Source organism: Humulus lupulus, chromosome 4 (genome assembly GCF_963169125.1).
Source record: "Humulus lupulus chromosome 4, drHumLupu1.1, whole genome shotgun sequence".
Classification (NCBI taxonomy): Eukaryota; Viridiplantae; Streptophyta; class Magnoliopsida; order Rosales; family Cannabaceae; genus Humulus; species Humulus lupulus.
Window position 1 is genome coordinate 29,193,904 of NC_084796.1, and position 27,281 is coordinate 29,221,184.

At 37.4% G+C, this 27,281-nt stretch overlaps 2 protein-coding genes and 1 long non-coding RNA gene across 3 annotated transcripts; 2 read left to right on the forward strand and 1 right to left on the reverse strand.

The window, feature by feature from the left end:
* The first annotated feature begins 3,933 nt into the window (after nt 1–3,933).
* Nucleotides 3,934–5,042, forward strand: LOC133832037 (uncharacterized). The gene is made up of 2 exons (XM_062262428.1): nt 3,934–4,521; nt 4,614–5,042. Exons 1-2 carry the CDS (start codon nt 3,934–3,936, stop codon nt 5,040–5,042), a joined length of 1,017 nt encoding a protein of 338 aa, XP_062118412.1.
* A 7,795-nt stretch (nt 5,043–12,837) lies between these two features.
* Nucleotides 12,838–14,524, forward strand: LOC133830262 (uncharacterized). The gene is made up of 2 exons (XR_009891979.1): nt 12,838–13,187; nt 14,329–14,524. It is a non-coding gene; the product is annotated as an uncharacterized LOC133830262 (long non-coding RNA).
* LOC133830261 (tryptophan aminotransferase-related protein 2-like) lies at nt 14,148–20,619 on the reverse strand. The gene is made up of 5 exons (XM_062260193.1): nt 19,315–20,619; nt 17,194–17,497; nt 15,056–15,336; nt 14,645–14,952; nt 14,148–14,575 (listed from the first exon to the last, which is right to left on the reverse strand). The coding sequence occupies exons 1-5, from the start codon at nt 19,596–19,598 to the stop codon at nt 14,394–14,396; spliced, it is 1,359 nt and encodes a 452-aa protein (XP_062116177.1). The 5' UTR covers nt 19,599–20,619; the 3' UTR covers nt 14,148–14,393.
* Nucleotides 20,620–27,281: the final 6,662 nt, after the last annotated feature.

Consider the following 27,281-nt stretch of genomic DNA (forward strand, 5'->3'; position numbering starts at 1 on the left):
GACTTGATCACTCTCTCAAACCTCTCTCTAACCTCTCTCTCTCTCTAGCTTTCAAGAATCTCTAGTTTTCTCCAAAAACTCATAAAGAAAGTGTTTGACTTTGTGAGTTTAAGGTTTGTTCAATCCCAATTCTCATTTCCTCTTAGAAAATGCCTCAAGCAAATAGTGGCTAGGAAATAGATAATTAGGACAGCGATAAGAATCGTGTATAAGCCTTTGGTTGTGTTTTGCATTGAAGAATAAGAAGTTCAAAGTGGTGGATTCATTAAGGGTTTTGAAGCATCATCAAAGCTGAAGAATTGTGTTCCAACACTAGGGTTTGCATCATCTTTCTCAATCTTTCTTTGGTCTCTGTCAAGCATTATTGTGTGTAGATTCTAGATTTTATGGTGGTGTAATCTCACTCTCCCCCAACAATAAGTACATTACTATCTTTAATACTAATATATAAATATGTGATTTTCTCTTTAGCTTGTTATTATTTTATAATAGATGTGTTACATTATATATTACATGTGAAAATACAAAAAAAAAAAATTGTTTATCCAATTTAAATAATAGATAAATTCTTCATCAATTTTAAAAGTCAACTATTATACTAATTAATGATCATAAATATATATATATATTACTGGCTCTGATAACAATATATATAAACATGTGGTTTATGACCATTGAAGTAAGTCAACTATTATACTTTGTACACAGTAATTATGTTACTCTTTTGATACAACCATATAAATCTATGGTTTCTTTTTTAGAGTGTTATCATTTTATAACCAGTATGATTGTTGGAGCAACAATTTGTCTTTCTATATCTGGAGGTAAAACCCAACGATGAATGATAACCTGTCACTATTCTGGTGATGAAGTTTGCCTTTGACTCGTCGGGATCACCTGCAAGAAAGACACTCCGATGCTTAAGTCAGTTCAAAGTCTGATCCCCTTTCCCTCCTATGAATCTTATATTTATAGGACAAAATATGTAAAGCAGTTAGTTGGTTCAAGAGAAACCTGGAATGGAGGGGAAGAAATAACTAAATTTCCCTCCAAAAATACTGACTTTGAATGTCTCGTTTAGGGGTCAGAGGCGCGGATCGCCTCTGACCCACAGCTTCTGCCTTCGGAGCTTCTATACGCCAAAATGTTCCGTTTTGAATATTCGATAAATGAGAAAAGGGTTTTTTGGGCCCAACAGATGCCCCCTGGCCCAAGCTTCGAACGGGCGAGGCGTGCTTAATCTGTTTGAATCTTGGGCCGACTCTTCAACACCAAAAATTTTGCCTAGAGCCGTCATTCTCCGTAAACCGAGGTAATCCGTAGGTGCATGATCATTTGATTGCCTGACAAGCTATACTTAATGCAAACACAGTTATCAAGTGAAGCGTTTGGTTCAGAATTTTACCTTTCACTTAAATAGTTTTATTTTAAAATAATTTTCATTCAAATTTCCAAACTTTATTCTAACTTCCAGAGAGAAGCTCCGAAGAAACCCTAGAGATTTCCCTCAGTTCAATCCTTCGACAATCATCTCATCCTGCATAATAATGTCTTCTCATTCATCTCCCGAGCCTTTGGATCGTGAAGGATACAAGAATGCGTATGAACGCATGCGCAAATCGTTCGACATTCCTGACAACGTCACGATGAGGATGCTCTCGGAAGCTGAGCTTCGAGAATGGTGATTTAAGGACGTAGTGAAGCCTTCCGAGATCGTCATGAGTCTGAGACATATCGAATGGCTACGCTTCCCTCTCCCGACTCTACTTGTTCAGATAATTTCAAACTCCGGGGCTCACATTTCGCAATTTCTCCCAAATGATATTCAGTCAATAGTCGGGGCTCAGATGATAGGGAGCCTCAGGAATGTCAACATTCAATCGGACGACATTTACGCGTGCTTCACCAAGTCTACGAACAAGGCGATAGAGGGAAAGCCTTGGAAAACCTTCTACCTCTCTCCCAAAAAGGATCGGACAATCTTCACCGATTTTGATAGCTCCCATCGAAATTGGGATAAATATTTCTTTTTTGTTGGAGGAGCGTGGTATCCTGAATACCTGCCTCAGGAAATTTTTCCTTTTGCCAGGTGTTTATAAAAGGTGAGTCACATTTTTCATTCTGTTCCTTATTGATTTTAATGTGAACTAATCATATCTGGATGATTATCTGCTAGTTTAACTCTATGTATTACTGTTTCTCTTCTCTGTATCAGATTTTTCTTGGCCTCAAGTTAACATGAGTCTTGAAAGGCAGAGCAAGCTAATGGAGAAATGGCTTCTGCATGAGTCTAAGGAGAATGCTATTAGTATCAGGGGTGTACTGAACCCCTACTGTATGCAGATTATGACTCGGCTTTGCTTTGTGGATTCATTCAATCCTAGCGCCATGCGAGTTAGATCGCAGAAGGGTGACATGACCCTTAGCAAGATTACAACAGCATGCGCGAAGCAGCTGGGAGCTTTTATGAAGAAATCCCCTCCTACTCCTTCAACTCTATCGCTGACGAAGACTGAGTGCGAAAGGGCGTGTTCTGAGACCTACGCTGCGTGTCCCAAGCGTCAAGGGGTCCCAGAAGGTAAAAAGAAAGAGGGCTCTGGTCTGGCTTCTGCTGCAGAGTCATCCCTTGATAAGTCCGGCTTATCGCACAGATCTTCCCGTATTCAAGGGCGATCATCCATGCCTTCTGACGCTCTGCAGATTCAGCCTCTCCAACAAGTGCCTTTGCCTGCAGACGCCTTAGGAAAAAGAAAGGAGCGTGAGGAGTCCTCTGGAAAATATTCGGACGACGGGAAGTGCATTTCGTCCAAGCTTCGGATCCCAAAAGGTTCTGTCTCCACTGCTCAAGGATCTCCCTTTTCAATCCCCAAACTTACCCCAGGAAAATTACCAACAGGTCAGGCTCTCTCATTATGCAAGAAGCCACGAGGATCTGTCCCCGTTGAGCATTTACCTGGGGCGTTTCCTACTTCACACACAATTGGGTCTTCCTTGGCGGCAGGCTCAGAAGGGATGGCTCATGCAGAGGGCGTTTCCTCTTCTCCGTACAAATTATCAGGAGTGGTGACTGGAGATGGAGTGCAGGGTGGCTTACCAGTTGAGGTGAAGTCTCATGTTGTCTGTATGAAGCCGTCAGAGGCATTACCCTCTGCTTCTGCTTTGGCTGAAGGGTCTGAAATTGGCCATAAGCGTGGCTCAAAGGGGAGACGCCCTTCTTCTGCCTCTCGTAAGAATAAGCTTCTAGAGGATGCCTTCGGAGAGGGTTTTGAGTCTGCGGATACCCCTCCTCTGCTAGTTAAGCCAAGTAAGACCGTTGTATCTAAAACTACCCCTGGGTGTCAAGAATCAGGGGTTGTCGAAGTAACAGGCGTTGATACTCTCAGTGTTGACGTTTCCTTATTACCGCCTACTGCTTCTGAGTCTCATCCAGGAGATGTCATTGTTGTGTCTCCGAAGGGTACTAGCAGTTTTGAATCTCCTAGCGCTTTCTTGGAGCAGCTAACGTCTTCTGTCGTGCAGACGTCGGTGTTCCTCCCAAGTGATTTGGGTGAAGATGATAGCTAATTTATACGCCCTTCGAAGACGTATTCTTCTGGTGTGGGGACAATTGTGCTGGCGTCGGATAGCATTATGGTATCGACGTTAGCAGAAGGTGGGAAGCCAGCTGCCCCCGTTGCTTCTGCGGCTGCATTTGCAGGGGGAGAAGCAAGTGACAGAGCAGGAGTAGTGTCGGAATATGGCCCTTCTGCGTCTACTGAAGTTATGGATGAAATGCTACGTATAAGCAAACCCCATCTACCTACATAAGCAATTGGATCCTTGAGCGGGCAAGGTGATTTGCTGCAGCAAGTATCAGACCACATCTGGATGGTAAGTTGGTTAAAAAATTAGGCCTTGTTTATATCTTGTGATATGTATATGATGTTATTTTTAATGGGCGTAATTGATTTATCACAGAGCTATGTATGCGCGTCTGCTGCAAGGTGGGAATATGTGGCGGCTATACAGAATGGCTCTAAACTAACGGAGCAGATGGCGAAATTAGAAGAGGAGCGGGCAGGAAGAATGATGGCCGAGGCAAATCGGGACGTGCTTGTGGAAGCCATCAAGAAGTTAGAGGCAGAGCTGGCAGAGGCAAAAAAGAGGGTGACTGCCACAAAGGAGAAGCTGGTAGGCACTTTCGGACTCAAAGTAGAGCGAGACAAACTGAAAGCTGACTTGGTGGATATGACCAATAAGTGGATGGAGAAAAATCAAGTCTGCGTTCAACATGAAGCCCTCATGGAGAAGCTTAGCAGTATGATGAACGACCTTGAGGAGGATATAGTGTCATTGCAGACTGATAAGGAGATCTTAGAAAAAGAGAAAAAAGAGCTGGAGCGAAAGTCAAATGATCTTGAGGCCAGCGCAGCGGACGCCAGGAAGCAGAAGTTGGAGGCTAAACTTCATTTAGGGAAGAAGTTGAAGGAAGCAGAAGAGACGGTGGCCGAAACCAAGAAACAGTTGGAGGAGATGGCAGAGGTATGTGACTCTTCTTTTGTTATTAATGTATTGGAAAATTAATGGGCCCATAAAACATGTGTGTTGATTTCATAATGTTTTTGGTTTTGCAGAGGGCAGCAGAGGTGGCGATTGAAGCCACAAGGCAGCACATTCGAAATCGCGAGATCACCGAACGCAAACTTGTGAGGGTGGCTAAGGTAGATACTGCGAAGTATCTGGATCTGGCATTACGCAATAAGAAGCATACCCCAGAGGAGAAATGGGCAAAACTGGAGATGTATTGTAAAAGCGTCGATGTGAAAATAGGAGAGTATGATGTCGACAAGTATTTGAATGAACTTAGGGATCTGCAGATTTCCTATCCGTCGTGTCATCTGGAGAAGTTGAAGTTGAGGGGCGACGCGCTGGGGTTGATGTATAATGCCAACGGGGAAGCTGTTGAAGATAGTGTGGTCAATGTGGCGTCTGATCAGAAGGCAGCAGAATCCGTGCCTGTTGCAGAGGCCAAGCCAGATGGTGAAAGAGGTACCGTAGAATGAATGACACACTATCGCTTTGTTAAATTCTGTCATGTTTTGCTTTGAATTAAATTTTTTATATGCATTCTTTGGCCTTTTTGGCCGTTAGTATGTAGATGATTGTAATAGAGCAAATTATCAATACAAATTGAGCGTTGTTTCCTGTTGGATGTCTTGGTGTGTGTATTGGATGTGTTCGTTTTCGTTTAGGACTTAATTGAAGGCGTGATGACAGGTGAGAGTCATATGGTTTATTCGGATTAGAAGCTTCATAGACCCTTCAAGCCACTGCGTGCGAGATACAACAAAAGATGATACAGATGGTGGGAGAGAATGCCCAGTTAAGTGTTGTGTGAACGATCCATCTTAGTGTTTTGGTGATGGGTTGGAGCTGACAACATTGTTGTTGCAGGTGAGCACCGTGAGTAGACGAAGGTTCCCTTTTTGAGGAGGATCTTTGATAACCCACAGTGGCTTTACTCAATGTGGGCTATGGAATAACTTATAAGAAGTGGCATACCGTACTACATATCGTGTGAACGTTATGGGTTAGGCCATCCGAAGCTAGAGAGTGCGATGGCAGAGTACATGCGTCGTATTGAATGGGATTAATTATGGGCGAGAGAATATTTGTCCATAGAGAATAGATTAATTATGAAATCAGGAATTAATATTGTCGTTAATGTAACATAATTTATAAATAACAACTCCTGATTTATTGCCATTACACGTCGCCTTCTGATCGTGCATAGTACAAATATTCATTTTTGTTTATAAAGAAAGGAATTGAGCAAATATGTGTGCCCACGCTTAGCATCTGCCAATTTAAGTTATAGTGGAAAGAGTGCTATATTCCTGCGACGTCATGACTATTGTTGAGTGGTGGACCTTCTTACGCGTAGGGAGTTATGTAGCGGTCTGATCCGAGGGGGTTCGGCCTCTAGTGGTTGATACTTTCCCACAGGGTCAGAGGGGTTAATGTGATTTTGGCCGAACTCGGGGGACAAAGCGTAGAATCGGGCGTCGAGGCAGAGGCTAAAGGGTGAAGAGTGCGAGGTAGATATCTTTCCAATGCACCCATACCGTGTGGTATAGCGATGGCTTGTTTGGGTTGTCTTGTATCCTGTCAGAGGCACCCATTGTGTAGGATATGGGTGCGACTGCGGGAAAAGTTCCTCCCAGGCCTTGGATTGCCAAACCAGTTAGTATGTACTGGTGAAGAATCTAAAGCGTGACAGTTGATGGTTCTGCTGCGATAGTCAGGGCAGAGTAGACAGCAAGAGGTGCTCCTCTTATGCAGGTAAGAGGGTAGGGTTTGCAGTGCACCTTTGTCAGACGACCAGATCGGCATAGTCAGGGCAAATTAGACTGCGAAATGGCTGGTCGTAGCTCCCTGTGAGCTTAGTCAACTCAGATTAGAATGTGGCACAATATCCAGTTAAGCGGCAAAGGTGGTAGGATCGTGTACGCAGGTTGTGCGTAGTGGCCTTACTACCACGATCTGCTGAGATTCAGCCTGGTGCCAACATGCGGGGGCAGGTCCTCACCGTGCATTATTATTGCTCTTTGTTTATTGGAGTGTAGGTGTGGGTAACGTATGTATTGAGACTAAAGACATACGGTGTATTGCTAGGGGAGGTTGATAACTTCAAGCATTCATATAATTATTTATTTATAGCCATTGTGGTAGGTGGTTTTTGAGTGCACGTGAATAATGTTATTTTTGAACAAGGGTAGGTGGGGATATATTTGAGAAAACCTTGCGAGTAAAATGTTAATTGTCACGTGTCTGGCTTGGTGTAATATGGTGGACAATAATGCCAAGAAATTGAATGTACAAGAGAAATTTAAAATAATGTGAAAAAATGGAAAGTTGTTGTATTACTTTTGAATTGCACAGTACAACTATTAACAATAATATTGTTTCAAAGACATTGAATTCCAAGTACGGGGTACGATTTTCCCACTACGTACATTCTTTAGGGTGTAAAACCCTCTGCCTAGTACTTTTATGATTTCGAAAGGCCCTTCCCAATTAGGTTCTAGCTTCTTCTTGTTGCCTGTGACCTTACGCAGAACCCAATCACCTTCTCGAAATGTGCGTGAGTGGACTCTTTTGTTGTAGTAGCGTTCTGCAGCCTTTTGATAATGTTCTATTCGTAATTGCGCCACTGTACGTACTTCTTCCAGAAGGTCTAGGTTGTGTAATAGTTGAATGTGGTTTGTTGTTTGATCAGATGCGATCTCTGTTCGAAGTGTAGGTAGGCCCACTTCTGTTGGGATGATGGCCTCTGTCCCATATACCATGGCGAAGGGAGATTCTCCCGTAGAGGATCTTTTTGTTGTCCTATATGCCCATAACACTTTTGGTAGTTCTTCTTCCCATGCTCCTTTTTTATCTTCTAAGTTCTTCTTAATGTTGGCAAAGATAACTTTGTTGGAAGCTTCTGCTTGGTCGTTGCCTTGTGGGTAAGTGACAGAGGCAAAGCTCAGCTTGATCTTGTATGTGTCACATAGTTCTTGTACCTTCGCATTTTGGAACGGGGTTCCATTGTCCACGACTATCTCCCATGGTATCCCAAATTGACATATGATATGCTTCCAAATGAAGGACATAATGTCTGTTTTGCTGACTATGACGTATGCCTCTGCCATAACCCATTTCGTGAAGTAATCAGTGGCCACTAGAGCATACCATCTTCCTCCGGCAGCCTTAGGTAGTTCGCCTACCACATCCATACCCCATTTTGCAAAAGGCCAAGGTGCAACGATGGAGTGTAAGGTTTGAGCAGGTTGATGGATGGTGGGTGCAAATCGTTGGCACTTGTCGCATTTTTTGGCATAGTCACGTGATTCTGTCATCATGTATGGCCAGTAATACCCTGCTGTAAGTGCTTTATGTGCCAGACTCCGTCCCCCTGTGTGATTTCCACATGTCCCCTCGTGTATCTCTTCTAGCAATTTTTTAGCTTCTAATGGACGCAAACAACGTAGGTAGGGGTCGTTGAAGGACCTGCGGTATAGCGTCCCATGGATTATGGAATAACGTTGTGCCCAAAGGCACAGAAGCTTTGCGTCATTCGGATTATGTGGGAGTTCGGAGGTGGACAAGTATCTTATGATTGGATCCATCCAGCATTCAGGTTCGGATGATGTTGATTAGACTTCCATGTCTTTGCTTGATCGGCTTATAGATATGGAGGACTGGTGTGTGCAACCTCCTGCAGAGGCTAATTTGGCGAGGGCATCGGCCTTCTGATTTTGCTCCCTAGGTACTTGTATGAGTTTGAACTGGTGAAAATGTGATCGCAAGTCAGTTACCTTCTGTAGAAGGCTAGCCAGATGGGGTGCTTTAGTATCAAAATTTCCAGCCACTTGCTCTATCATAAGCTGTGAGTCTCCTCTGACATTCAGACGCTGGATGCCCATTTCTCGCGCTAGTTCTAAACCGTAGATTAGTGCCTCATATTCTGCTTCATTATTCGTCGTGGATTGCTCTAAACGAATTGCTTCTTCGATTTTGAGGCCCGAGGGAGCCTCTAATACGATGCCAATACCAGCCCCTTGGGAATTGGATGCTCCATCAGTATACATCGTCCACACCCATTGATCTTCTAACTCTAACAATTCTGGCAGAGTGTCAGGGGTGAACGATTGAATTTCGACTAGGAAGTCAGCTAGTACCTGTCCTTTTTTTGCTTTTCGTGGCGAGAACTAAATATCATACGTCCCCAGCTCAATTTCCCATTTAGATAACCTTCCAGAGAGGTCGGGTTTACTCAATACTTGCTTTAATGGATAGTCCGTATATACAATGATGGTGTGGCTTTCAAAATATTGTCGTAAGGAGTGTGAGTGCCAGTTTTTCCATCATACTGTAACGAGTTTCAGCGTCCAGGAGCATCTTGCTGCAGTAGAACACTGGCCTCTGACAATTAGCTTCTTCTCAGAAGAGAACAGAATTCACAGCGAATTGTGAGACAGACAGGTACAAGAATAAATCTTTGTTAGCTATGGGGGAGCTCAATATAGGAGGGGAGCTCAAATAAGTTTTCAATTCTTCCAACACTTTTCTTTGCTCCGGTCCCCAGGTGGTGTTGGTAGATTTCTTTGTGCACTGCAAGAAGGGCTGGCAACGGTCAGACATTCGTGATATGAATCGACTTAATGCTACTACTTTGCCCGTCAGAGCCTGTATGTCTCGGATGGTTCAGGGCTCTTTGACTTCTGAGAGGGATGCAATCTGTGTTGGGTCCGCCTCGATGCCCCTCTGACTGACGACGTACCCCAAGAACTGTCCAGAGGACACCCCAAAGACGCATTTAGAGGGGTTTAATTTCATTTTATAAGCATCAAGGATGTCAAAACACTCTGTCAAGTCGTCTATATGTGAAGAGCTTTGTTTGGACTTGATGACCATGTCGTCAATATAAACCTCCATATTTCTCCCGAGCAATGAGGAAAACAGCTTGTGCATCAGCCTTTGGTACGTTGCGCCTACATTCTTTAGACCGAAGGGCATAACTTTGTAGCAATATAAACCACCTTCTGTTATGAAAGTCGTGTGAATCTGATCTTCTGATTTCATGGGGATCTGATTGTATCCAGAGTAAGCGTCGAGGAAGCTCATTCTTTCATATCCTGTCGTGGCGTCTATCATCTGATCGATCTTCGGTAGAGGGTAGCTATCTTTGGGACATGCTTTGTTTAAATTTGTGTAGTCTATGCATACTCTCTTTTTCCCATTCTTCTTTGGGACCACGATGGGGTTGGCAAGCCAACTGGGATATAAGCATTCTTCGATTGCCCCTGTGCCCAGGAGCCGTTGGACCTCCTCTTGTATGACTTGATTCACCTCTGGAGCGAACATCCTCTGCTTCTGCTTGACAGGTGGGAAGTTGTTGGAGATATTTAGGCTGTGACTCATGACGGAGGGGTCTATTCCGGGTATGTCATGTGGAGACCAGGCGAAAGTTCTCATTCTGGTCTTGAGAAATCGTATGAGGGTCTGTCTTTCTTCTTTAGAGAGCTTGGTACCTACTAGCACTATCTTAGAGGGGTCAGCGTCGTCTAGACCCACTTGTTCTAAGGTATCTAGCGTAACTAGGGGTTTTTCTTAGTCTTCCTCTAGATCGATTCCTTTTAGTCATGCTGGTAGGTCCTGTTGTAATTGCTATTTATCAGGGGAGTTGTTATGGGAAGCAGTGCCAGAGCTATTTATTTCTTTCAAGGTAAGGAAGCACTTTTTGGCCTGCTTCTGGCAGCCCTTGATTTCGACGGTGTAGCGCCCGTTGAGTGATTGACACCGCATCACCTAATGTAGAGTTGAGACTACCCCCTGCATCCGGTGGATCCAATTTCTCCCCATGATGGCGTTGTAGCTTGTGGTGGAATCTATAATGAGAAAGTCTACTGGCAGGGTGCGTTTTGCGGCCACCACAGTTAATCGAACGACGCCCTTCGGATATACTCTTTGGCTGTTGAATCCCAAAATGGGCGTGATGGAGGGCCGGATCAGATTTTCCTCTAGCCCCATCTTCTGGAAGGCTTCCCAAAAGAGGATGTCGACCCCACTGCCCCCGTCGATCAGAACTCAGCCCAGCTGGCAATGGTCAACCTGTAGGGAAATGACGAGTGGATCATCATGGGGTAAGTGTACGCCCTTCAGGTTATCATCAATGAAGGTGATTGCAGAGGCTGGGTAGCTTCTGTCTTCTGAAGTGACGAGATTGACCATGTGGCCTAATGATTTGTATCGCTTCACTCGTTCTTCCATCCTTTTATGGATATTGGTGATATGCTCTTGATTGTCAGTGAGTTCTACGATCCTGTGGATCATAGGGACTTGCTTAAGAGGCTCCTGGGTGCTGTCAGAGGCTGCGTGCACAAATTCTCTTGATGTGTAATGCCCCGAATTCTCCGATGTGTTTAGCGGCGTGAATAGTAGGCCGGGAGGGACATACTTGCCTAATTATGTTATTAATTGATAAAATGCATGTATATGTTGATTATATTATAATATGATGTGAAATGCATGCATGTGAGTCCATATTTCTAATTACAGGGGTGTGATGATAATTTGGCCCGTTGAGGGTAATTTGTGTATTTGGGTGCATGATGTGATTTGTGAATGAGATTCCATTATTATGGAGATATATTCGAGCTATTCGGCATGAGACGGTTATTTTTAGTGGATTAGCGGTTTTGTCATAACGGGGTCAATTCTGGGGTAATAGAAATGTTCATTTGATGATAAATTGGGAATATTTGAGATCAGGGTGAAATTCTGGAGGTTTTGACTATAATGTCCCCGGGGGTGTTTTCGGGACCCCGAGCATTAGGTTTTATTTGAGGTTACTTAAGCTTGAAGTAGCTGTCAGATAGAACGTACGATAAGAAAACTTCATGTTCTTCCTTTTCAAAGTCTGTTTTACCGTTTAAGCCTATTTGACGAAATCTTGAGTTCTAGGAGTCAGAATCAAGTGAGGATCGAGGTATAGCGATCCTAGGAAAGATTAGAAGCTTCTTAACTGAAGGATTCGACAGAAAACAACCCAATTGAAGGTAATCGAAGTTTAAGTTTTGAGTTTTTCCAAGTTTCTAAGCTTTGAATTGATTTTGTGAATTGTTGAGTTTCTGATTCGTTTAAACCTTGGGTTTTGAGGGTTTTGATGCATGGGGAAGCTTGGGAACTTTGTTTTGATGATTGGGGAATGTTTCGGTATGATTTTGGAGGTTTTGGAGTGTTAAAAACGCGGTTGGGAATGGCCCAGGGTGAAGGGTCGCGGCCCTGTTCTTGGGGCGTCGCGGCCCTGCCTTGAAGAAGCAGGTGGAGAACTTATGCTTGCTGGGCGCCGCGGCCCTTGCCTCAGAGAACCCTGGGGGTCGCGGCCCAAGGTGCTAGGGCCGCAGCCCTTGCCCTGTTTTCGCCCCGTTTGCTCGTTTTGACCCTGGGAACCTAGTTTTAGGCCTTGGGAGTGTCCTTACTACTTTGATTAGTTTGGATTGATCTCTTGGAGGCTAGATAATGGTTTGAGAACCCTTGATTATCTTGATTATTGACGGTATCCTATATGTGTTATGATTAGGTAACTGCTAAAGGACTAAAAGCTAAACTGTTCTCAAGGGTCGTTCTTTTGTTCATTCTAGCTCGAATCAAAGGTAAGAAAACTGCGCCCCAAGTGTGACATGCATGGATATTCATGAGGCATGTTGGTTGTGTAAATATGGACATGGGTTGAATATAGAATGCTTAGCATATGTTGCTCACTTGTGCGTGGTACTGACTCATTAGTCAGATTTGGCGAAGGTGCTAGTATCAACTGTGACTTATTAGTCAGGTTCGGCAGTGGTACTGGTGAAAGTGGATGTCTCATTTGAATAATATTTTACCATTGGTCTAATTTAAGTAACATGAAATTGATATATGTTACATCATACCACATGTTTAAAATCACAATAAAGTATTTTTCTAATTTAAGTATTGGTTAATTTTATTACCATTGTTTTCAATCCACTATAACACTAATTAAGTTACCCTTTTGAATACCACTATATGAATATACCTTTTTTTTAAATGTTGGCATGTTTATAACTGATATGAGTATCATACCACACGTGAAAGTGCCCAACTAATTTAAATAATAATTAATTTTACCATCGATTTTATCAAACTATTACACTAATTATGTTACTATTTCAAATACTTTTTTAGAGTGTTATTATTTTATAACTGATATGAGTACCATACTACATATGTGAATCACGTGAAAGTATCTGTCATATTTGAATAATATCTTACCAGCGACTTTATCGACGGAGTTATCTATAAAGAAATCATCAATCTTATCATCGGTTTCATCGAATACTCTCTATAAATGCCACCTCAGTTCTCAATCAAAAAATACATCAAAATAGAACTTGTTTTTAACTTTTTTTCATTCTAGTTATATAGAATCCAAAACTTCTCAAAAACAAAAAATGGTAGGAAAAAATATTCTTAATTTTAGAGGTTTTCCACTCTCCAAAAAAAGATTAATTTTGGAGCTGGAAAGGAAGTTAAAATTACTAGATAAATTATTTTATTGACATACCAGCTAGAAATGAGTGGCATGGGAAAATTAAAGACGTAATGGGGGCTTCACCCGACTTCTTCCGGCAACTCAGGTATACAGATTTTCTAGTTATATTCATTATTGGATTGATTTTTCATTTCTGTATTTGGTCTAGCTTCCACTACTAAGTTTCTTAAAATCGGCCTTAAAAGTTGTATGATTTGAAAATTTTATGGCCAGCCTATTGCTTTCATAAAAATCTCTCCTGAATAATATATGTTAGAGATTCATAGATATTCCTAATACCGTAGACATACTTAGTTGCTGGTCTTCTTCTTTTCCAATCTCTTATTGGCACTAAATTTTTACTCATTTATAAAATAATATATAATTATACAGCTCGGTATTATACTCATGCTCATACTAAAGTTTTGTTTGATTTTTTTGGCTCTAATAGATTTTGAAGTAAAGTGAGAAATTTGGGAGAATATTTTCTTAATGAAAATTTTGAAAGATTTACATTCATTCATTATTGGGGCGCACACGCATACAATTTATTTTTTTTGTTAAAACTTTTATAAATTGTTATTTATTTTTTTCCTGTGCAATTTCTTAGTATTTTCATCTTCAAAAATTCACAATCCAAGCATAGCCTAGGTACAGCTTCCGTCTATGGAAATGTGAAAATTAAAAAAAAAAAAAAAAAAAAAAAAAAAAGCTTAAAAATAAATAGGGTTGGTAAATATTTTCGTTATCTTATTTTTATTATATTTTCGTTCATTTGGAATTTTTATGGTATTTAATAGATAGTAGAAGTGTGCAATTTTAATTTTATTTTTTGAATGTATGTGTTATGTTTATTTTTTATTTTAAATATATATCAGATTAATAAATGAATTTTAAATTTATCATTGTTTGACAAAATAAATATAGCAGATTTATCATTGTTGGCCATATTGAATTTTTCTTTGTTTTGTTTTTCTCTTTGTATTTTTTATTATGTCCCTCTCTCTAGTATTTTTTTTGTAATCATTATTTTGAAGAAAAAATTTTAGAGAAAGAAAATAACAGATGTAGAAAACTAGATAGTATTTGAGCTACAAAATTTCATTAAGAGAGATCAACTCTTACAATCTCTGATACACATAACACTAAAAACTGTATTTAATTTCTTTGCTCTACAAATAAATAATTTTTCTTTTTCTTTTTCTCAAATCCCTTATTTTTTTGACACCCTATTTCCCCCATGGCAGTTGCAGCTCCAGCAATTTCTCTTGCACCACATGAGGAGGGAAACATGGCATCCAGCGCTGATGTCTCAGCGGATAGTGGACAGTCTCTTCAGGAACAACCTGTAGTTTTCGTCCCTATCCAACATGCTCACCCGAACATAACTCGAGCTCGCACCGAAATGCCTCCCTCCTCTTGTCAATATCCTGTGGCCTCTAAGGAAGCTTTCGCAGTCCTCGATGCCATCCTTGCATCTTAGCCATGCGAAAGCTGCGTATCACATCAATTAAAATTCATGCAAAATTGCGTATGTATTAAAATATTTGATTGTTTCATTACCAGGATGAGGCTGCAGGATTTGGCTGTGGAAATGGCAGAAATCAGGAGAAAATCGAGGCAAGCTGAAGAATCCACCGCTGTTGCTCACAGTCTCTCTGAGCTGTTGCCACCTCTCTGCCATGAGATGGTAACTGAACTCAAAGAAGGACTCCTCAAACTCCGAGCTGCCAGATTCCTCGCAGCTGTCCGCCACAACTTCGAGTATCTTCGCAGCTCGGATCTGCGAGTCCTTGGACACACCTATGGTGTTGAGCTCCACGAATTTGGTCATTCGTTTGGCTACCTCGGGGTCTTTGACCAGAGCCCAACTGCAAAGACAAAACGGTGGAAAAATGAGTACCAAACGACAAGGAGTGCAGAGTAAACAACATTGGGTTATGTTGGTGTCGTAAACACACACACTTGACTTACCCAATACGAATGCCAGCGTGTCCGGTGCTCTTCGAGACTGTGAACAACGACAAGTCGTTGTCTGCCGGGGAAGATATGGGTGTGTACTGGGGCCAGTAGTAAGCAAGATCATATATCATTGCTCCACCACTCTTGTTCACACAAGAGTGTCTCACAAACCCATCAGGGTTGTTTGGTGAAGTGATCAGCTCAATATATGGCCCCATTTTGGTGAAGTTATTTGCATCACCGGCCCATTTGTGAAGCCCTGACTTTTGATAGTCAGTCATAGATGGGTACGACTGCAAAACATAACATATTAAAAAAAATGTTATTAGTGACAAATGTGACATGTTAATGCTGTTGTTATAGATAAGCATGTATATATCATTTTAATATGTAAAGTCAACTAATTGTAATGTATGTATTGTAGCTTATGTAAGACACGAAGATTCAAAGTCAATTAGAGTACATGCATTTTTCTTATGTTTCTGTCTTTTATGTTATCTGATGCACATGACCACTAATCAAAAATATTGGGAAGAAAAAAAAATGGTTATCATTAGTAGAGATTTCCTTTTCCTAATCTCAAGAGAAGTCATATTCTTATGTTGACTTCGTACTCCTTTAAGTGCATATTTTATGGATTGAAAGGTAAAGAAAGAGAATATATGAAATATAATATCTTTATATATGTTTTGGGTGGACATGAAGGACGATTATAAAAGAAGACAAGGAGTCAAATCCTTTTAGTGAAAATTTAAAGTTGGAAGACAAAAAAAACAATTGTTTTTTACGGCTGAAGTCATTTTTTTACATTTTATAACACTTAGTCCTAAAAATTAATTTTGTATTAATTAAGTCCCTAATTTTTTTCAAATCATATAATTTAAGTCTCTAAATAATATTTGTATTTCTTTTTTCATTTGAAAAAAATACAAAAAAATTGTTGAATCAAACATAACATTAAAAAAAAAATATTGTCATGCCATTTTTAAAAATATTTAATAATTTTATAAATTAAATTAAATTTTCATTGAAAAAAAGATTTAACTACATTTTTTTTAATATTAATAACTAAACTATCCTTTGATTATATCATGTACATTTATTTTTATTTTGTAAATTTTTATAGCAACCTTATAACTAAGTATATATATATATATATGCACATAAATAACTTTATCATTATTTTGAAAAAAATTATAAAATAAGCAAGCATTGACATAAAAAAACAACAATATTTTTTTTCAATGTCGTAAATACTGTCATAAATTAAGTGTTCAATTTATTAAGTGTCCAAATTTTTTAAAATTGATTCATCATTTATTTTGTAATTATTTTATGTATTTAAAAAGAAAAAAGAAATAAAATTAGCATTTATGAACTTAAATGATACAATTTAAGAAGGTTGAGCATCCAACTGATACGAAATCAACTTTTATGACGTAAGTATTATAAAGTATAAAGAATAGGTACTGCTGAAAAAAAAAACCCCAAAAAACAAGCATAGTAATAAAATGCCAAAGTCAATTTTTTGGAAGTGTTGTTAGAATAAGTTTATTATAAGACAAAGCAAAGGAACAATACAGAACATAAACTAATAATATTGTCTAAAAAAATCAAGTGATAAGTGGAGGGATTGATGAAGTAGTCTAGAATTTATGCTAGTTAACATCATCTTTATAGCACTAATTATATACTTGGCAGAAGTGGTTCCAAATATTAAAATCCAAAACACAAAACCGCCACTAAAAGAAATGAACGGTATATGCATGATAGGTCAATTAGTGAAAAGAATGACGCCACCAAATGTCACATAATATCACATTAACATTATATAACAAGACAAAACGAAAGAAAGAAAGAGAAAAAGTAGATAACTTTGTTAAAGGAATGGTTCATTAGTTAAGTGATTGAACAAAACAAGTGTAAAATCAAAGGAAACAAACCATATGGTTATGCACTACTAATGGGATTTGACTTGGCTTGGATTTGCTAGTAAGAATATGCAAAGTGTCTTCCTCATTCAAAGCACCACATATAATACGTATATATACATTGAGGCAAAGAGGGTATATGTATATTACTAGACAGACAGAATCAGATACCATAATATAATATATAAAACAAAATATGATATAATATAAAACACTTACTGAATAGTATGGAGCTGCAGAAACGACATGGATGGGTTCAGTTGCTTCTTGAGGAGATAGAGCAAACAAAGCTGCTAAGTACAACTGAGAAGAGCCTGTACCAACCACAATATGGCGACCTTCAGTCTCAGCATTTCCCACGACTTTGTGAAGCCTCACAACTTGTTTGGCAAACTCGGGCTCTAAAAACCAGCAAATGCTATTGATATCTGAGAAATAGCTCATGGAATGCCATCCCCGGATCACAATTGTGGTCTTGTCACCTATTTTCTCCCAGTAGTTTTCATACATTGTAGGGTCACCACTGCAAAAACAAAAACAAAGAAAAACGACATTAAAAGTTTCCAAACGACTCACATAGAATGCAAAATGTCCACAAGTAAGCAAATCTTTTGCGTGATGAGTAAATGTAGTCTTCCAATAACATATCAAATGACATTTTCACAAGCATATAGTTAAACAAAGCAAAGACCAACTTTTGGTTTTACGTTTGTGATCTTTTCTCATTGGATTCAAGTTGCGAAATAGAGGAGCATTATTTATAGTAAGCATTAGTGAGAAAAACCAAAAGAAAGAAACGAAAGGAATATAAGAAAATCTGTCACAAGACATATGGGTATCTTGAATTGCATGGAGGTAGGTATGGGATGGAGAAGAGGGTGTGGAGTGGGGTCCAAATCAAAGACCCTTTTCCCCTATAAGGGATCAGTCATCAATGATTAGATTGAAATGAAAATCTTACACCAGAGGAAGGGAAAGGTTCTCAACATGTGTTACTAAGTGGCAAAGACCTAGAGACTTGTGTTCATATCTTTTTAGGACCCACTAAGTGGTAGATCCAGAAAACCCCTACTTTTTCTTAAGGGGGGGACTAAAACAGAACCATAGATTAATAAAGAAAGAAAAGATTGTTAATATTGTAGTTTTTACAACTTATTGTGGAGGGGCGGCCAAAAGGGGTCTTTTTTTTTTTTTTGTTGGACAACCCACAAGAGCACTTCATTAATCTTTTACATCTTTCTAAAAAGCTTCTTTTTTGTTAAAAGAAAAAATTAAAATTGGGTTTCTCCTCTCCTCCTGACAAAAGCAACAAAGATTTTTAAAAACCTCCTCTCTAAAAGACTATAGTGCCTTGTGCTAACATGCACCACCACCACTACTTAATAGAGGGATCTCCAACTATTGGGCTTGAAACTGTCTCCATTGTGTTTGAAGTTGAGTTTTGACTCAACAACACAATGATGGTGTTTTTGTGCTGAGTTGTGTTGGTCAAATGTCAATGAGCACTTTCTAGTGGCAAAGTTTAGAAATTTTTAAAAACAAGAAAACAAAAACAGAAAACCCACCCTATATACTTACACTCTGAAGTTGGAAACAGAGAAATGACAAAAGAGAAAAACAAAAACACCAAACAAAAAAAAACGAAAGAGAATTAGGTTTTTCCAAATTTCAAGTTTTAAGCATTATACCATTGGAAAATTCTCACCCAACCCCAAGACCTGTCTCTGTCTATACCCTTAAAATTATAACAACGACAATATTGACATTTAATAATACTGTTACTATTATTATTAGTCTACACTACCATAAATGCAACATAGCACAGAACTGGGAAAACGTAACCCATTTCGCACGTTAGGAGATTCAGTAATCGGCAAATTGAATAAATATAAGGACACTTGAAATAATAAAAGATAAATTATTAATGAATAAAATGGTGACTTTCCATTAAACATTTCTAAACAAAAAAAAATTCTCATTGAAGTGGGCGATGGAGATTGACCTCTTAACTTTTTTTTAGGACAGTCCCTTTTTTATTTTTTACCTCAACTCAAGAGAGCATGCTTGAGTTTTCTTTATCAAAAGCCAGTGTAAAAAGACCAAAAAGCCCCTGGTTTTACAGGGTTCACTTTAGAGCAAAACTAATCTAAACACCCCAAGAAGAAAAAAGCTCTGTTCTGTTCTGACAGAGTGGTGGATGATAACACCGAACGAGCTCATGTGAGGTCATTTGATACTTCCAGAACGACCTCAATGGAGTTGATTTATTTATTCCAATAAAAATAACAAAACGACAAAAAAATATTTAAGAGTGAGTGAGTGAGAGTGAGTTGAACTTACTGATCAAGATTTACTAGTTTTTCCCTGCCATCTTCAACTTCTGCAATACTCGTTTTGGCCGACGAAGAAGATGATGATGATGATGGTGGTGGTTTAGCCAGTAGTGTCCTCTGGCTAGCTTCAGCGTCTGCCATCGAAGACCCTCTTTGCCTCATCAGAGAGAAGCCGAAAAGAGGGCCTTGTTTGTCATCTTCAAAGACGACCCTCATGATCAAACTCACATTCAGAGCAAGTGATAGCACCAGCAAGTGCTTCAGTGAGAAAAAGCTGGGAATTTTAGCCATTTTTCTCCAGAAAAACAGAGCAGTCAAGGCAACAGAAACAGAGGATTTGGAAAAGGAAAAAAAAGGCTAAGAGAGACAGAGACGGAGACAGAGACAGAGACAGAGAGAGAAAGAGAGAGGAAACAGTTTGTTTAGAGGAGAAAACACTGTTTTAGGAGAGAAGAACACAAGCAGAGAAGGTGAAATTTTATAGCAAAAACCACATAGATGAGAACGAAAACTATCGAGTGACAAATGAACGGCTCAAATCAATTGCATGCAAAAATGTTTAAAGGAAGCGTTACTAATCAACTTTTTTCAATATTCAGTCAAACCAGAAAAAAGAAAACTTTAAATGGAACAACATGACACGAAGGAGAAACGTTTCCAGTCCAGCCCAGATGTTTTTTATTTAAAAAAAAAAGGTATAATAAGATTATAGGCTCTGTTTTTTTTTTTTTTTTTTTTTTTTTTTGAAGTTCAGTGTTTTGTGTTATTAAATTTGAGCCCCAGACTACTCTGCTATTTTAAAAATCATCACAAAACGTTTTGGAACTTCTAATTAAATTGGCATTAGAAAAAGCCAACATGGACTTTTTTTTATGAAGAAAACTCTGTTTTGAGATTTTGAAGCAAAAACAATGATAATAACAAAGTTTGGTTGACCCTAATCCTAATGTAACATTGCATTTTGTACTATTTTATAAAAAAATCAAAAAGGACACAGAAAGAATGAGAAAGAGGGATAATAAGTTGGTTGGAGTTGAAACAGAGCACACTATAGAGACACCTCCGACATGGGATTTTCTCGGGAAAAAGATGAATCCCAGTACGATTTTGCCCGGAAAATTGCAGTTTTCCGATGCTAGATCTCGAAAACAGAATTGACCCACCTTCTATTAGCCATAAATTTACTGTTTCATGTTATGTTTTAAAACATAACATATTTGAAAAAAAAAATCGTGTAAATAGCACACACCATTCCATATCAATATAATAATAAATAAAAAAAGCTGCTCTGGCTACATGGACTGTCTCCCTTTTATTTTCCTTTTGTGTTTGGGTTTATTTTTTAAATTTTATATGATATCTACTTTTAAATATTATTTGATAATTTAATGTTTTTAGAACTTTAAACGAACTTGGTAACCCTGTTTTATGAGGGAAACATTTTTTCTTTTTTTGTTAACTCAAATGGCTGATTGGGACATATTTGTAATTTCAATTTTGACTAACAAGTCAAAATTTTAAATGAAGATATTTGCACGTACGTACTCTATGATAAAAATAAATTTTAAATTAAATAATTTTACTAATTTGTTCTTAATATTTTTTTTTCTTTTTATTTGTATTCATTCATTTGCGTTAAGTTTTTTTTTTCCTCTTCGTTTTTTTAAATTTTATTTATAATTTATTTTGCCTAAAGATATAAAATATTTATTATTTATATGCATTTTAAAAAATATATATGAAATATGAGACAAGAAATTAGAGAAGTATGAGCATAATTTTTTAATTTTTTAAAAAATAAATTAGTTGTTTTCATAAAACTTTTGGTATCAATATAATCTCCTAAAATATTTTTGCATAAAGCTTTTTATTATTAGTATTATTATTTAAGGCTTTGGATTAATATGGCTTACCTAATATCCTAGTAGTTTTCTTAATTATTTTTATCTCCTAAAGTTATGGTTGAATTTGATAGAAATGGATTAAGAATTTTTTTTTTAAATAAAAGAATAAATGAGTTAAATCGTTTGCTAATAATAAAGTATGAGAAAATAAGTTGGGTATAAAATTATAATTTTTTAAAAAAATTATTATTATCAATAATTATGGAGATTCGAGATTAAATATAATAAAATTATTTTAAATAAATATTTCATACTAGATAGATTAATTTTTAAAATCCTTTCAAATTTCATAACAAAATTACATAATAAAAATTATCAAATTCAATGCTACTTTCTAAACCTGACCTGAATAAATAAATTTAAATGGATTGTATCACATGATAAATTTGGAAACATAAAATAATGAAATATGTGCAACAATGACTTTTTTCTCTTATAAAAATTGTATTAGTGCCATTTGTAGAAAAAATATTTAGCTAGACTTAATTTATTCAATTAAGGGAAAAGAAAAGTAGTTTTGTGATTAACATAATTATTATTGTTTATCGGGTCAATGATAAAATATAATGATAATGATGTTTATATGGGTAGGAAGATGAATAGAATGTGAGGCAAATTTATCTTGTTTAGTAATAAAGTAAGATAAAAGTGAGAAGTTCAGAGTCTATTATTTTTTTTTATTTTGGATTAATTAAATATTTGTTTATATATATAAAAGGCCAGGCAAGTTATTTATAAAACATGCTTGTTAAATTTTTTATTAGAAAAAATATAATACTCTTTTTTATAATATAATATTGTGTAAAATAATTTTTTTTTAATAATTATTTATAAAATTATTTTTTCAATATATTCACACCCTGCGAATTACACTCCATATGATATTTTGTCGAATTTATTTGATATCATATCTAGAATGATATATTGTAAAATGACATTAGAAAAAAATATTTTCAACAATTAATCTTTATTAATGAACTATTTTATCATTTTATATCTCTGATACCGATTAATTAAAATTGTATTTTTATACAATTTTACTTTCTTTCACCAAATATAGTGTCCATAATATGTAGAAATGACATAACAAATCTTAACATACTCAATAATTCTATATAATACAAACTTACATGATAACTAAAAAACAAATGTGTTAAATTAAATTATTTATTAAGTTAAAATAACTAAAAAATAAACAGTATCTTTATAGTTTGTGTTTGCTTTTACTATAATTAATATTATTATTATAATCATATTGATTTGTATAACAGAATACAATGATAACATAATATTCCAACAAATTATAATAACGTAACAATAATATAATAACGTAACTAAAAAATGATTTAGATTAAACTAAAATAAAATTTTATAAAATTTATGTCATTTAAATTTTCACATATGTCAAATTATTGAGCAAATAGAACAAAAATTTTTTTGTAGTTTTGTATGCTTTAACTACTAATTATTAATATTTATTATTTGTGTCATAATTATACTGTATGTAATAACAATACATCCACCAATCAACTATAATAACAACTCAATGATACTACCATGGCATTATCACAAATAATTTAGATTGTTTTAAAATATAACTTAATGGAATCCACAAAAGGGAAAGTAAATAGTTGTGTGGTATCATCTACAATGATTAATATGAACTCGTTTATTGGAATCATTATGAAAAATAAAGGGGAAAAAATTCATTATTTTTCCAACTAATTAGGATCAGTTTTGGGTTAAGAGAGGCTGCGTCAAAATCTAAAATTACATTATTTATAAAAATTAATTAAATATATAAGAAAAATAATTAAATATATAATTTTATTCAAATTTAAAAATTATTAAATAATTCCAAGGTGTTAAATTTAATTTTACTCTCCTCAAAAATATGAAAATTGGTCATGCATCTATTGGTTAGTAAAATTGTTCTATGTTTTTGGAAGGCCATAAAAATAGTTTTTTTATATTTCAAAATGACTAAAAATTTATACCTCCAATATTTAAAGTTTCCAAAGATATTCCGACACTAATTGGATATTCAGTGTATGAGATAATATATCTACAACTAGATGGTTGTTCACCCTTGGAGGGGTGCTTTTTTTGGGATCTAAGACTATGTCACTCAATCATAGAGTCCAATTTTGTAGCTCTAGCGACAATCAGCAAAGAAGTTGAGTGGCTTAGAGATCTCATGATGGAGATACATTTAACCGTGGTTGATGTAGCAGCAATCTCGATACATTGTTATAGTCAAGCCGCATTGATTAGAGTTTAAAATATGATATACGATGGGAAGTCTAGATGTATAAGTCCAAGACATGAATATATAAGACAATTGATAAATGAGGGAGTCATATCAATATCGTATGTCAAATCGTGTGAAAACTTAGCGGATCCATTTACCAAACATCTAGAGAGAATTTTGGTTAATTCTATAAATAAAGGGATGAGACTAAAACTCCTTAACAAATAGACTCCCTAATGATGGCAACCCAACTCAAAGCTCGTATACATCAAGTGTAGAGTTCAAAGGGTAAAATCAAGTTGTTGATAAGGGAATAGTTGACAACATTAGCAAATTAGAGTCTCATCTAGAATAGTTAATGTTGGCTGCTATCAGGCATAAGGCTTAAGTCATAGGCTTTTAATGAAATTCAGTTGAGTGCAACAAGCATCTTTAAAGGTAGCAAAGAAGCTGTAAAATTTTAACCTATGTGAATTTAGAGGCAATGCTACCTCTCAAGAGAGTAGAAGTTTTCCCTCCGAATGATTCGCGAATGGATAAGAACAATGTCATAAAAAGAGCTAGGAGTGTAAAGTAGGAACACATGACTAATGAGGTAGAGGTGTGTGAGATACTACTGATTTTATCACTAGGAGTGCATGGTTCAATCTTTTAAGACTACTAAGTATTTCGATAAATCTTTATAGTATTTTCACTAAGATAAAGTTCAAACCGAAATGTACTTTATTTTATGCACTAATATCGTTCAAGCTAGAGGAGGGTGTATTTAAACAAGTGGGATAATGTTAAGATTTGTTATATACATAGTGAAATTGGTCAAGTATAAAGATGTGCAAAAACCATTATGATTTTACTAAGGTCAACAAGAGCAGGTTGACTTTTGTTGTAGCCATTTAAAAATTATCTTTTTTTGGGTCGAAAGTATTTCTTTGGAGTATATAAGAGTACCCAAAAAATTGGGTGTGTTTTGGGTCGATGTACGAGGTTAAAAGTCAGTGGCAACGGCGTTGCATCACCTATTAAGAGGCGATATGTCACATGCATGAGGGTGATGCATTGCCTGCCAGGAGTCGTGTAACGCCCTACTACCTTAGAGTCGTTACTAAGTGAGTTTAAAATGTGCAATTAACTCGCTAAACGAGGTTTTTAGAACAAAAGTGTGATTAAACAGAAATCAAAGCTGTAATCTTTGAAAATTTCAAGTGTCTTATATTTGGGATCCCAAAATACAGTTTATAAAATATTTACAATTCCAAAATAGGTTTACAAGTAATTAACCATCAAAATCAGAGTTTAATACAGCCATTTCTCAAAATGCCCCCAACCAAAGCAGTCGGACAGGCCAAACATGTACGCGCCGCCCCACGCTCTTCATACTCATGGCTGGTTGACTTTTTCCTTGCCCTTACCTGCAACACAGAGCACCCATGAGCCGCAGCCCAGCAAGAAAACTCACACAGCACATAACATACGCATATTATATAACCATTATAACAGATAACTCACAGATAAACAGATAGTCCATCAGATTAAACACGTATACGGCCATGCCGTCCCATAAGCATTACCAAAGCCTGGGATCTCGGTCCTCACCGTAAGGATATCCCATGTATCCATTGGGGTCTCACCCTAGTGGTGTGCACTCTGCGTGCCCAATGTCACTCTCGGCCCCACTGCCATTCTCGGCCTTCGCCGTTCTCGGCCCTTTGCCGTTCCCGGCTCCTTGCCGTTCTCGGCTCCTTTGCCGTTCATTCAATTATAACCACATATAGCTTAACTCAAACAACATTCAATCATATAACAATTCAATCAAGGCTACACCCTAACATGTAATACAATCTAGGGTCGTGCCCTGCAACAATACTATGGGCCCATGCCCTGCTCTACGGGCACTACAGTTTTCTTACCTGTATCCCGAGCTTTCCAATGCACCAAAGTCACGAGCACGGTCCTCTATCCCGAGCCTCTCCAAAAACCTAGTCACAACACATATAAAACACCCTTTAATACTAACCAAACCAAAACCACTTCCCAGAACCAATCCCGTACTCTCGGGACCCCTATTTCCCTAAAACAATGCAACGGAAACATCTCCCGAGCCCCTGGGTAAAAGCCTTAAAAAATGCAAAATTCACTGTCTGAAAATTGCCTAGGGCTGCGGCGCTCCCCTTTAAGGGCCGCGGCGCCCAGAAACTTTCCTGCTCCTGATGCAGCCCTGCGCCGCGGCACCAAAGAACAAGACCGCAGCGCCCCTTCGCGAACCCAAAATTCTGGGTTTTCCCCTGCGTTTTTCCCGAGCCAAAACACCTCTAATTCAACCCAAACACATACCTAAATCCCAAAACCAATTTAAAACCACAAATGAACCATTTCACAACCTATAAACACCAACAATAAGCTCAAACACACAATCACACCCAAATTCCATACTTTAGTTTCAGATTTCAGAAACTTAAACCATAGCTTTTAAAACTTAAACCAGAGCTTGAAAAATGTAAACCAGGCTTCCAAATTCTTAAACCACATCAGATACGAAAATTTAAAGATGTTAAAAACTCTTATCTCAATCAAGAATTAAGCTTGAACTCTCTCCAATCCTAGCTTCAAGCCACTCTCCCCTTGATTACCAAACTGAGTTTCCATGCAAAACCAGACATACTATCTTTAAATTTCCACACTTACTCTCTTAAAATCAAGCTTAAACTTAAACAAAAACAGAGGATAAACTCTTACCTCTGAACAATCTTAGCCTATACTTGACTTTAGTTGCCTCAAGCTTCTTGATTCTCCTTCTAGGTTCCAAATTTCAGCTTCCTTCTTGTTTCCCTTTCCTTCTAGTTTTCTCTTTCAAATTCCAGCATAAACCAAATATGACTAAGTGTAAAACGTGATTCATCCTTTCCCTCAGCTGAAGCTATCTAACCTTTTCCAAAAAACCATTTTACCCCTCTCTCAAAATCCTTTCCTAACTAAACCTCAAGGGCATTTTTGCCATTTCACCTTTTCTACAATTCTACCATTTTCCTTATCTAAATTCTGTTACTCTTAATGGTTACTAATGGTCACTCAAATTACTCAGTCACCATTAACCATTAGCTCACAAACTCAAAGTGTAAAATTCCCAAAATACCCCTAGGCTCCTCCCGAGTCGGGTATTTAATTCTGTTGTGACTTTTAAACTAATTAGCTCCCTAGGACCGTCTCGGCACGTGCATCACAGTAATATCACCACTCACACGTGGTACTAATCATATTACACAATTATTACATTTATGCCCTCAACGGGCTAAGATTACCAATTTACCCCTAACATACAAATGGGGCCCACATGCATATTTATACCACCTAAACATGCATTCTAATCACATATTCATTCAAATTCATATATTAACATGTTAATTCACTTATTGCCCTCCAGGCACGCTAATCAAGGTCCTAAACCTTATTAGCAAATTGGGGTGTTACAAGTCGCATCGTGTGGGTCGTCCATACAGAGACGTACAGTTACCTATTTTGGCTCCAAAACCCATTTCAAAATGCTCTAATCTTATTGGTTAACACTAATGATTGTTCCTACACTACTTAAGAGGTTCCTATGAGAATTTAGTGAATTGATCACTCTTCCCTCTCTTTCTCTCTCTAGCTCATCAAGATTACTAGTTTTCTCCAAGATCTTCATCAAGAAAGTTTGACTTGTTTGAAGACCAAGGCTTGTTAATCTCAATCTCATTCCACCATTATAGCAGCTTCAAGCAATCTCATATGGGAGGCTAGGAATAGATATTTTTTTTAAATAATTTCAATTGTGTCAAGCATTTT